Source organism: Eriocheir sinensis, unplaced genomic scaffold (genome assembly GCF_024679095.1).
Source record: "Eriocheir sinensis breed Jianghai 21 unplaced genomic scaffold, ASM2467909v1 Scaffold488, whole genome shotgun sequence".
Taxonomy (NCBI): Eukaryota; Metazoa; Arthropoda; class Malacostraca; order Decapoda; family Varunidae; genus Eriocheir; species Eriocheir sinensis.
This window is the reverse complement of record NW_026111818.1, coordinates 294,560-307,709: the sequence shown is the minus strand read 5'-3', so window position 1 is coordinate 307,709 and position 13,150 is coordinate 294,560. Positions and strand designations below refer to the sequence as shown.

Here is a 13,150-nt window from a genome sequence, read left to right as displayed (position 1 = left end):
TGCACACAAGTGGCTGACGAAATGGTGTGTGTGTGTGTGTGTGTGTGTGTGTGTGTGTGTGGCTGGGCAGAGAAGAGGAAGAGGAGGAAGGGAAACTTGCCCACCTCTTTTTTTTTTTTCTTCCCCCTCCTCATTGTCTCCTTCCCCTTCCCCTTCCATCCCCTTCCCCCTTTTCTTCTCTCTCCCCTCCTCTCCCCCTCCCCTCACCTCGCGGCCCTGCAGATGTTGGGGTTCATGAGCCATCACCGTTCCAGCCACTCTTGCAAGAAATGGTAATTATTGTTTTGCAAACTTGGGCGGCGCGGCGGCGCGGCAAACACGGGGGAGTGAGTGACCTCCACCCCCCGCAGCCCCCGCAGCCCCCGCTCCATCAGCCCCTCCCTGCCTGCCCAGCCCCTTCCCCTACCTCCCTCCCCTGGCGCCACACTTGACTGAGGTGCCAACTTGGGCAACTCCACTCACTAACTCCTGTATTGGATTAGAAGACTGCATGTAGATTACGTGTGTGTGTGTGTGTGTGTGTGTGTGTGTGTGAGAGAGAGAGAGAGAGAGAGAGAGAGAGAGAGAGAGAGAGATGAGTGCCAAGCGGGGTGAGCCCCATGCCCCGCGGGGCGGGCAGGTGCCGTGCCCCGCCCCGCCCCTGCCGGGTCAGCGCTGCGGCGGGACACTCGGCGGCGGTGTTCGCGGCAGCAGATTGTTTATTCATGGCGGAGGCGGCGCGGCGTCCATGACATCAGCCTCCGAGGGTGTCTCGGTGCCGCCTCCGCCGCCAGCGTGGCCCCGCGTGCCAGCCAGGCCGCGCCCGGCCCCCCGCCACTCGCCGCCGCCCGCGCCCGCCCAGCCAATGGCGGCCGCGGGCCAGCATCCCCGGCGCTGGCGGCCCCGCCTTCTGGCCGGGCGGCGCGGCGGGACTGGTTGTTATGGCAACTGAGGCGGTCCGGGAGGACGCGGCCCCGCCCTCCCCGCCTGCGCCGTGGCTCCGGGCCGCACGAGTGTTAGTGTTAATGTGAACGGGGCCGAGTTGACACCCGTGAGGGTGAGGCCGCCGTGTTGAGCCTCCGCCTGGCGACTCGCGCTGACCCCCGCCACAGTGATGCTGCAGCCCGCACGCCCCGCACACCACCACACCCTCGGCGCCACCACACGCCGCTGAGCGTTCCGGCCGCGGCGGAGTGCACGCCGCGCAGTGCGTACCGAAGCAGGCACACGGCCGCCAGCAAGCAGGAAGGCAAGGAGTAGCAGGAGCAGGAGGCGGCAGGAAGGAGTCAGGAGGAGGCAGCCAGGCAGGCGGGCCGGTGTGTGATGGCCTGAGTTTTCCGCTCCGCACGAGTCGCCGCAACACGCTGCCACCATGATCATTTGTTGTGCGGGCTGCGACAAACCCATCATGGACAAGTTCCTGCTGACGGTGCTGGAAAGGACTTGGCACGCGGAGTGTGTGCGCTGCGTGGACTGTGGCTGTGCCCTCACCGACAAGTGCTTCAGCCGCGAGGGAAAACTCTTCTGCAGGAGCGACTTTTTCAGGTGGGACACGAGGCGTGCGTCCAGGTTTGTGTGTGTGTGTGTGTGTGTGTGTGTGTGTGTGTGTGTACGTGTGTGTGTGCGTGCAAAACTTTGGACATACACACGGCACATTATTAACGTCCTCCAGCTGGCGTGTGTGCGTTGTGTGTCGCGCCACGCACACCAACACCTCGCCCTCGCCTCGCCCAGCTGACAGGCAACAAAACTCTACCGTTGCCGCGATAGCCAATAAATTACGCGAGGAACAGCTTACCGCCGGACCTCACCTCGCCTCACCTGGCCTCGCTCACCTGCCCCGTGTCCCTCCCTTGGCGGCGCCTCGTCCGTGCGTTACGTGCGTTATTAAATCACTTTATTGACACAGGAGGCGGTAATAACACGCGCTCTGAACCCGCCGCTATTGAGATCAGAAGGCAGTGATCGATCCTAACACGCCGTTCACCGCTTACCGTCACTGTCACCGTCACTGTCACCATTACTGCCACTGTCGCCTTAAACCAAAGCACGTGATAAAGAAAATACAGTGAAGGTGTGATGTGTGTTTTTTTTTTTTTTTTTCGCTGTGTGTTTCGATTTGTTATGATGTAGTGACGTTGAGGTGTGTGTGTGTGTGTGTGTGTGTGTGTGTGTGTGTGTTGTGGAGAGGCAAAACAGAATAAAAGAAACAGCATGATGAAAATAAGATGAAAAGGCGGAAAGGCAAAGGAAAAATCAAGGAAACCGGGTTAGCTATTCGGCATGATAAAGAAAAAGGTGGAGTAATAAATAGTAATAATAAATGAGAGTAAGATTGAATGAGTGGAGGAGAGAATTACGTCGGTCTGTATTTTACTTCTTCGTCTCAAACACCGATGCATATTCTGTTTGTGTGTGTGTGTGTGTGTGTGTGTGTTTATTTTATCACACTTTTCCCCAACTGTAAAATATCATAACACCTCACCCATTCCCCTCTTCCCTTCCCTTTCCTCCTTTCCTCTTTCCCCATCCCCTTCCTCCTCCTCCTCCTCCTCCTCCTCCTCCCCTACAAACAACTTCATTATCCTCATTATTCCTTTTTATCACCATTATTGTTGTCGTTACTGTGTTATGGTGTTGTCTATTGTTTTCGGTCTCACCCTTATTAAATATCTATGGAATTACCTTACAAGAGGGAGGGAAGGGAGGGATGAAGGCAAACATGTACTCGACATGTTTCTCCGTTCATTCATATTCATAGTATTTTTTCTTATTGTGTTTGTGGCTTGTCTGCATTGTTGTTCCTTCCCACCTTCATTAAATATCCATAGAATTACCTGGCTAGAAGGAGGAGAAGGTGGGAAGGGGCAGGAAGGGAGAGATGGAAAGGGAGAGGGAGGGAAAACATGTATATTCTACCTGTGTTTCTTCATTTTCTCCGTTCATTCATTTTCATAATATTTTTCCTTATTGTTTTTGTGGCTTGTCTGCATTGTTGTTCCTTCCCTCCTTCATTAAATATCCATAAACTTACCTGGCGAGAAGGAGGGGAAGGTAGGAAGGGAGAGGGAGGGAAGACATGTATATTCTCCCCGTGTCTCATTACTAATTCCCATGATGTCTCTATTCGCTCTCATATTTTTCTATAGGTATCTGTCGCTTTCCTTTTTTATTTCTCGTTGCACACTTTTCACCACATTCGTTAATACTAAGTCATCTATTATTTATATTGTTATGACTTTATATCAGATCATTTGTGAAGTTATATTGTTTTATCAGATTTTACTTATTCACGATCAATGGCCAGTAGATGAAATAAGATAAGGCGAATAGATAAGAGAATAAATGGACAGGAAAATATGATCAGACTTTTTGCCCAGCGTCTATAGAGGTAGAGAGAGAAGGAAAAATATAGAAGAACAATGTGATAGAGAAAATATTATACCTATGTTCTTTAAGATTCATTTAAAAAAGTGTACGAGAGAGAGAGAGAGAGAGAGAGAGAGAGAGAGAGAGAGAGAGAGAGAGAGAGAGAGAGAGAGAGAGAGAGAGAGAGAGAGAGAGACACAAGGGAAATAGTCCTAACACATTCTATACCAATTCTTCCTCCTCTCAATTTCCCCTCTTCCTCCCCTTCCCGCCCCTCCCCCTCATCTCCCCTGCTTAGTATCAAAGTAAATAGCAGTTCAGCAGTTCACTCTGAGCAGAAAATAGCGACGAGCAAACAAGCAGGCAAGCAGTTAATCCCCTCCCCTCCCCTCCCCTCCCCCTGTCATCCCCCAAACAGCGGCATGGAAGATAAATATTTAATTGTAGATTTCCTCTCACCGCGCCATCTTTATCAGGCACGCACATCACGGCCCAAGGAAAAGGTGCACACGGCTACGTACACACACACACACACACACACACGCACACACACACTTCCGACTGACCCACCATGCCCTCCTGCCGCTGTGTGTGCTTGTATGTGTGTGTGTGTGTGTGTGTGTGTAGGAAAACATATATTACTTAAGTTTGTGATTTCTGTGTGTGTGTGTGTGTGTGTGCGTGTGTGTGTGTGTGTGTGTGTGTGTGTGTTTCATGTTTGTTGCTTTACATATTTTCCTGTTCTAGTTTCTCGTATTTTTATTTTGCATTATATTCATGGTGTGTGTGTGTGTGCGTGTGTGTGTGTGTGTGTGTGTGTGTGTGTGTGTGTGTGTGTGTGTGTCTGAACTGAAACTCCTTAAAATCCACCTATTTCGAAAGAGAGAGAGAGAGAGAGAGAGAGAGAGAGAGAGAGAGAGAGAGAGAGAGAGAGAGAGAGAGAGAGAGAGAGAGAGAGAGAGAGAGAGAATTATTTGACCTACAGATTCCTTTTTCCTCGCTAAGTTTGCTCGTTTTTTTTTTTTTTGTTATTAATGTTGTTGTTGTTGTTATTGTACCCACACCTCGAGGATCGTTACCTGTAATCAACGACCCCTTAGATCAGTCCTAGCACACCTGTGACCACCTGGACGCCTCGTAAACTACCTCAGTAAACAAAAGTGAACAGTTAATGTGGAATAATTCTCTCTCTCTCTCTCTCTCTCTCAACAAATCACATCGGCTCCAAAGTCACAATTATATCATCGACATCAACGTTTTTTTCCCGCGATGGACGAGAGAGCATGGGAAGCCGCGCCGCTGTGTTATTTTTGTTCTTCCCGCCAAATAGTCATCCCGTTGGAAAAGGTTAATTGTCTCCGCGCTGAATGGCCCATTGTGGCGTGGCGCTGCGAGTTGGACTTTCTACAGTAATAACGATGATGATTGTGATGATAACTGTAATGATAATGATGATAGTTTGTCGTTCTAGTGCTTGTATTTTTTTTCTAGTACATATACAAAAACCTTGCTATCGATTGCAATAGCTCCGTCATTGTTATTTTTGTTTTCTTTGTTATTATTGGTATCATTTTTACTATTTTTATTATGATTTTTGCCTTTTTTTGTTACTATATTACTTTTACTACTACTACTACTACTACTACTACTACTACTACTCTTACTACTACTACTACTACTTCTACTATTACTACTACTACTACTACTACTACTACTATTACTACTATTACTACAAAAACTTGCACAATCACTCTCCATATGGTCATAGATTTCTTCATCTTCCCTTATTTTCTTTCCCTTTTTCTTCCTTTCTCCTTTTCGTCTTCATTTACCTCCCTTTCTTCCATGCCTTCCATCATTCAGTACACACACACACACACACACAGAGGAGGAGGTCAGGGGTCAGGGAGGGGTCACTTACCTGTCTGCATTGGCCAGGTAAGTGGGTGATCCCTCGCCAGGTGGTCAAGCGGTGTAAATGTTAGGGGAGGAGCGGACAGGTGAAGGAAGGGGGTGACCGCTGCACACGCGAGAAAAAAAGCAGGAAAAAAAGAAAACTGTTAAATACCTCAATGGCTATTCTTCACGCTAGACTTGAGGAGGAGGAGGAGGAGGAGGAGGAGGGAGGAAGAAGTAGTGGTGCTTTGGAAGATATGCAAGGAAGGGAGGAAGAAGAGGAGAGGTGGAGGGAAGGGAGGATAGAGAAAGAACTAAAAAAATGTGATAGAATTAAGGAAGTTATGATAATGAGAGGAAAGAAAGTAGAGAGAAGGAAATGAAAAGGGGAGGAAAGATTAGTTTTCCTTCGTCTGTATTAGAAATGTAGGAAAAGGGAACAGAAGTAAGAATATATAGATAAAGAAGAGAAATGAAGATGTGAATAAAGATATGAGAAGTGAAAATACATTTGTGTGCTTGGATATGAAAGAGGGAGAAGGGAAGAGGAGAGAAAAAAAAAGAGGAAATGGAGAAAAAGTCGGATATCAGACACGGACGAATGATTTTTATAGTGCCTTGATGTCTTTCTCCTCCTCCTCCTCCTCCTCCTCCTCGTCCTCTTCCTCCTCCTCTTCTTCCTCTTCTTTGCTGGTGTTGATATACAGGAATGAAGTTTGTATAAATATTTCTTGTACTTTTCTTATACAAATCAATTGACAGACAAATAATTTAGACAGAAACAGAAGAAAATACAAATATACAGACAGACGCAGAGAGAGAGAGAGAGAGAGAGAGAGAGAGAGAGAGAGAGAGAGAGAGAGAGAGAGAGAGAGAGAGAGAGAGAGAGAGAGAGAGAGAGAGAGAGAGAGAGAGACTAAGTAACCATATTTCTTCACTAATAAATATTTAGATTAGTGCGCCCTCGGTCACCAGGAAAGGCGGCAATAAAGTCTCGTTTTCTATGTCCCTCGCATGTAGCTTGGAGTCATTCTCATTTTCTTATTCCGGCGATTAAGTCCATAAATCCAGCTTGCTTTATTTGCCCCTGAACTGTAATGCATTTTTCTTTGTCGCCGCGGCCACTGTCTCCCATTTTCTTTGTGTCAGCGGTCACTATTTCCCGTTTTCCTTGTCACTGTGCATGGACAATATTTCCCGTTTTCTCTATTCATTATCAGTGACCTATTTTTTCTTTGTTCTGTTTTATTATTTACGTCAGCGAAGTTGGAGAAGGAAAAGGAGGAGGAGGAGGAGGAAGGAAAAGGAAGAGGAGGAGGAGGAAGGAAAAGGAAGAGGAGGAGGAGGAAGGAAAAGGAAGAGGAGGAGGAGGAAGGAGGAAGGAAAAGGAGGAGGAGGAGGAAGGAAAAGGAGGGGGAAGGGAAGAGGAGAGCTTATGGAGGGTGCTAAGAGGGAAGGGGTAATGGAGAGGAGGAAGGGATGGGAAGGAAGAGGAAGAACGATGTAAAGAGATGAAGAAAACGGGAAGGTAATAGAGGTTAGGAGGAAGGAGTAAATGGGAAATATCGAAAAAGAAGAATGGAAGAGGAGGAAGGAAAAAAGGAAATGGGAGAGATAAAGGAAAGTGTTAGAAAGAAGAAGGGAAGAGGAGGAAGGAAATAAGGAAATGGGAGAGATAAAGGAAAGTGTTTGAAAGAAGAATGGAAGAGGAGGAAGGATATAAGGAAATTGGAGAGATAAAGGAGTGTTAGGAAGAAGGAGGGAAGAGGAAGTAGGGAAGGAGGAAGGAGAGAGGGAGGGGGAGGAGGCTTTGCTTGGAGGGTTTGTGAATGATCGATATACTACATTAATTTTTCTTTCTCGTTGTCTATTCTTTTATTTTTCTTTATTTTTCGTTCTATTTATTCATTATTTCCTTCGTCTATTATTCATTTTTTTCTTTGTTTTTCTTCCTGTTCACATTTGTCCTGTTCTTTTCTTTTCCTTTTTTCCCTATTTTACTATTTTTCTTTCTATTTATTTATCATTTCCTTTGTCTATTGTTCATTTTTCTTTATTTTTCTTCCTGTTCCCATTCGTCCTGTTCTTTTCTTTTCTTTTGTTTTCATTTTTACTATTTTTCTTTATTTATTCATCATTTCCTCTCTGTCTTTTGGTCATTTTTTCTTTGTTTTTCTTCCTGTTCCCAGTCGTCCTGTTCTTTACTTTTCCTTATTTTTTTCCTTTTCCTTTCATGTCACGTTCAAGAAGTTTCTGTAAATGAGTTTAAGATTTTTTTTAAGAATTACGACTACCAATATTTTTTTTTTTTTACAACAAAGGAGGCAGCTCAAGGGCACACAAAAAAGGAAACAATAATATCAGAAAAAGCCCGCTACTCGCTGCTCCTAAAAAAGAATCAAAAGAGGTGGCCGAAAGAAAGGTCAATTTCGGGAGGAGAGGTGTCCTGATACCCTTCTCTTGAAAGAGTTCAAGTCGTAGGCAGGCCGCAGGAGGAAATACAGATGAAGGAAGATTGTTCCAGAGTTTACCACCGTGAGGGATGAAGGAGTGAAGATGCTAGTTAACTCTTGCATAAGGGGTTTGGACAGTATAGGGATGAGCATGAGTAGAAAGTCGTGTGCAGCGGGGCCGCGGGAGGGGGGGAGGCATGCAGTTAGCAAGTTCAGAAGAGCAGTCAGCGTGGAAATATCGATAGAAGATAGAAAGAGAGGCAACATCGCGACGGAATTTAAGAGGTAGAAGACTATCAGTAGGAGGAGGAGAGCTGATGAGACGAAGAGCCTTAGACTCCACTCTGTCCAGAAGAGCTGTGTGAGTGGAGCCCCCCCACACGTGAGATGCATACTCCATACGAATAAAACAAAATAAACCGAAGCCAAATAGAAGAATAATGAGAACGTTCTTAATTAATGTGATACCAAGACTAAGAGAATAAATAAAAGATGTAAAGATAGAAGAAGAAAAAAACACTAAGAATGACTCGTACTTAGAATAGAAAAAAAAAAGTGAGGGACGGAATTTATTAAAAGAGGCAACTTGTCACACGAAAGGGGATCAGTGGCGCAGAGAGAGAGAGAGAGAGAGAGAGAGAGAGAGAGAGAGAGAGAGAGAGAGAGAGAGAGAGAGAGAGAGAGAGAGAGAGAGAGAGAGAGAGAGAGAGAGAGAGAGAGAGAGAGACTGTGGGCCATAATTTGGTTAGAGTGCCTTACATCACTGTCACAGAGAGAGAGAGAGAGAGAGAGAGAGAGAGAGAGAGAGAGAGAGAGAGAGAGAGAGAGAGAGAGCGAGATTTGGTTTCGCCACAGTTTCATTCTCTCTCTCTCTCTCTCTAAACAACCAGCAAATAAAAATAAAAAGTTATGAACCACAACATATCACTCAATTATCAGAGGCGATTCGATCCCATACAAAGGCGATCAGAACCTGTAAAGAACGATCCGATTCCCTTGTGTCATAAAACGCCTCCACTTGGACACCGAATGAATCACAGCCATCCATCAAAGTTCAGGGAGACTCAAAAGGTAAAATAAGGCCTTAATCTTACCTGTGGGGGGTGTCTCTTACCTGTATAGCACCTGTAAGCAAAGTGGCTCACCTGGAGAGATCAATAGAGGGAACGTAAGCCCGCGATTGGGTGGGAGGGAGGGAAGAAAGGGAGGTTTTGATTGGTCTTTTATGGCGGGTCTGATCCTGCGTGTGTGGAGGTGATGGTGGTGATTGATGGGAGGCGATGCGGTGCGGCGGTGGTGTTGTGGTGGTGGTGGTGGTGGTGGTGATTGTAGGCGTGATGGTGTTTGGCCTGTGGGTGTAATGGGCCAGTAATGGTGTTTGTGTGGTGTTTAATGCGTGCTGTGATGAGGTGCTGGGATTGTTTTTTTGTGTGTGTGAAAGGATTTATTTTTTAATTCAGCTTTTTCGATGGTACTTATTTTTTTATTTGACTTGCTATTTGGAAAGGATGATAAGTTCTTTCTGAAACTTTGATATTATCGTAAAAGTTTCTAAGTCAGCTTGTTTTACTTATTTTACTAGTTACACAATAGTCTCCTTACCCAAAAAGATTAGTCTATCCTTATTTTTTCTTCTCGGTCAACCTTATACCTTCTACTTCCATTCCTATCAGTTCCTTCCTTCTCGTCTATTCCCTTAATAAACTGTTTTACTCCCTTCATGGTGTTTGGTCCGTTTGTTTGATTTGGTTGTAGTGTGGTTGAGTTTGGTGTGAGGTATGATTGTGGAATGATGAGTTTGGGAGTTTTATTATATATATATATATATATATATATATATATATATATATATATATATATATATATATATATATATATATATATATATATATATATATATATTCAGGAAATCACGATTATTCCATTCTGAAACTTCCTTACTTCTCAAAAGGGTTCATAATCACACTACTCGTATTAGCATCAAATCACTGGTCTCAAAACATCTCCCCTCCCTTCCCTCACTAACTCCCCCTTCATCTCCCTCTCACCCTCTCACCCTTTCAGAAAACCCACGTGTCCCTTTAACAGTAAGCCAAATAAAGTTACCTGCCTCCCCTCCAGCATTCAATCTGTTATCATCAAAATTCGACAAGGCTCTGAGCATCTGTTTACGAGGGCATGTTTGGACAGGTGAATGGAGGGCTAAAGGGAGGGGGGGGGTAACCTGTTGGCGTATGTACCTGTGAGCCCGAGGGATGGAAGTATTAGCGGATGAATGGATGGATGAATCGCCCGAAGCCGTATTTGTAAGCACTGTTCGGTTGGTCTTTTCTTTACCTTCGATAATAGGGTCATATTTTACCAGGTAGGCAGCCACTTGTGTTTGTGTGTGAAGGGAGGGGTCAGGGAGTGTGTGTGTGTGTGTGTGTGTGTGTGTGTGTGTGTGTGTGTGTGTGTGTGTAGACATTTCTCGTATTACTTTCATTGTTCCCATTCATTTCTTTATTCTTTTCTATTAATTTATCGTTTATCTTCTTAGTCTATCTTACTCATTTGTCTTATTCCATTCATTTCTCTCATTTCTTCCATTATTTTGAGATTGGGATTCCTGTTATGGTACGAAGTGGTTCCTTTTGATCAAGCACCAGATTCACCCCAAATTACAAAGCTCTTCAGGCCGAGTAGAAGTATAGAATTTCGTGCACACTTTCTTCAATACACCGAAAATAATTACTGGTTGCGATTTAGGTGGCTATTTTTTTTTTTTTTTTAGCGATGTTCATTTTTTCCATTAGCTCACTTTCTATCTTACTTTACCTTTTCATTGCCTTACCTTAATCTTACCTTACCTAACCTTACCTTGCCTAAGCTTTATCTCACCTTACCTTACCTTACCTTACCTTTTCTAACCTTACCTTACCTTACCTTACCTTACCTTACCTTCACCTAACCCCACATTTACCTTACCTAACCTTACCTTAACTCACCTTACCTTCACCTTACCTTACCTTACCTTACCTTACCTTACCTTACCTTCACCTAACCCCACATTTACCTTACCTAACCTTACCTTAACTCACCTTACCTTACCTTACCTTACCTTACCTTACCTTACCTTACCTTACCTTCACCTAACCCCACATTTACCTTACCTAACCTTACCTTAACTCACCTTACCTTCACCTTACCATACCTTACATTTATTTACCTTACCTAGCCTTACCATGGCTAACGTTACCTTTACCTTACCTTACCTAACCTCAACTTACCTTACCTTCACCTAACCCCACATTTACCTTACCTTACCTAACCTTACCTCAACTCTCCTTCATCTTAGCTTTACCTTACCTCACCCCATCCCACCTTCACCTAAACTTACCTTACCTAACCATACATTTACCTTACCTAACCTTACCTCACCTCACCTTCTTATAAGCGAAAATCCGCAATGGAAAGAGCATCACCTGTTAATGAGGGTAAACGGCGACTGATTGGCTGACTCACCTGGACCCTAATTGCCTCTAAGGAGATAATGACCATAGAGTTAATTGTCTTATCGCCGCTAATTGTTAATCGCGCGACGGCCAGGTAACTTTCTTGTGACTGATTGGTTGTATCCTCGAAGACCCCAATTAAAGGTGTTGAGTGTGAGGTGTGTTGAGTGTTGCAGTGTTGAATTAGGGTGTTGCGAGGTGTGTCGTGTGTGTGTGTGTGTGTGTGTGTGTGTGTGTGTGTGTGTGTGTGTGTGTGTGTGTGTTGCATTGTGTTGCGTGTGATTGTTTTTTTTCCTCTTCAGCAACACACCACTCAGAAAAACAAATCAAAGAAACGCAACACACGAAAGAGAAGAAAAAAAAACAATAGTCTGCCAATTCTATTTTTAAGAGCAACACAAAAAAACGTAGAGCAAAAAAATAAAGAAAATAGTGACCAACTGGACCACAAAACTACCCAACGAAAACACGGGAAAAAATAATAAAACGCCGAAAAAAAGTATGAAAATAAAAACACCACGAAAACCCAAGCGAGCGAACCCAAGCAATAAAAAAATATATATAAAAAAAAACACATTCTTTCGACAGCAATTGCACGTACACGCTGACATAGTTCAAATTCCAGACACACACACACACACACACACACACACACAAACACACACACACACACACACACACCTGGAGCTCACCTTTGCTTGGGACAATTAAGGTACATAAACGAGGGCGAAATGGCAGTTTTTAGAGCTCTGTAACTACCTTGATGGCGGACCTGTCCCACCTGTTCTTACCTGCCGCTGCAAGACTCACCTGAGAAGATGGGGAAGGGAGAAAATGGTGAGGCGAATAGTTTGGGAAATGAGGAGAGGCACGGAAGGAGAAAAAGGAGATTGTGGAAGAAAGGAAAATAGAGGAACGGAGATATTGGGAAAGGGGAGTTGGGAAAGGTTGACATTGTGAAGAAAGGGAAAATAAAATAAAGGGGATAATATAGAGAAAAAAGAAGAAAATTAAGTGAATCGTTTGGAAATAAAGAAAAAGGGCATGGAAGGGAAAAAGAAGGCATTGTGGAAGGGAAAATAACGGAAAGGGAAAATAAAGAGGAAAAGGGTGAAAATAGTGAATAGTTTCGGAAAAAAATAGAGGAACGACAAGAGGAAAGGAGGCATGTGGAAGAAAGGCAAGGGAGAGGTGGTAATTTGGAAAAGGAAAGGAGAAATAAAGTGGGAAAGGGAGAAAGGGGAAAGAATTGGACCCAAAGAATGGATTATCTGGGAAGGGAAAGGCAGGAATGTATGAAAAACTTAGATAGAGAGAAAATGGAAAACAGGGAACAAGAAAGTAGATTATCTGGAGAAGGGAAAGACAGAAAAGAGTTAAAAATGAAGGAGGAGGAGGAATTGGAGAGAAGAAATGGAATGGAGGGGAGATGTTGATGAAAAGGGGAAAGATAATAAAAGTTAGAGCATAGAAAAGGACGAAAAGAAAAGATTAAAGGAAGGAAAGAATAAATAGTGTGGAAAGAGGAGGAGAAACAAGAAAGCGCAGATAAAAAGGGGCGGAAGTGTAACAATTTGAACAAGAAGTGACAGATAGATAGATGGAAAGGTGCGAAAAAGTGTAAGAGAAAAAAAATAGAAGCAGAAAAAGATAAAATAACTAAAAATGGAATATACAGAAGAAAAAGGGAAATACTTGAATGAATGCTTTAGACTGGAATAAGAACGGGATGGAGAAAGTAACGAAAAAGAAAGAAACTGAAGGAGAGAAGGAGAAGGGAAGGACATGTGTGTGAATGTGTGTGTGTGTGTGTGTGTGTGTGTGTTTGTGTGTGTTTGTGTGTTTGGTAAAGAACGGAAAGGTTATTAAGATGGAAAGAGGGAAAGAGGGGAGCCAAGGAACGAAAAGGGAAACGGATGAGGGAGGAAGGAGAATATAATTGAGTGAGGGAAGGAAGGG

At 44.2% G+C, this 13,150-nt stretch overlaps 1 protein-coding gene across 4 annotated transcripts in view; it reads left to right on the top strand.

Annotated features, from left to right (window-relative positions):
- The first annotated feature begins 723 nt into the window (after window positions 1-723).
- LOC126992539 (LIM/homeobox protein Lhx1-like) overlaps window positions 724-13,150 on the top strand; it is a 148,561-nt gene continuing 136,134 nt past the window's right edge. For 3 of the 4 annotated variants that reach the window (XM_050851353.1, XM_050851352.1, XM_050851354.1), the window contains exon 1: window positions 724-1,524. In XM_050851353.1, coding sequence (XP_050707310.1) covers window positions 1,352-1,524 — 173 coding nt within the window. In that variant the 5' untranslated portion in view covers window positions 724-1,351. The remainder of the gene's footprint in view (window positions 1,525-13,150) is intronic. The other variant, XM_050851355.1, reaches the window with a different exon arrangement.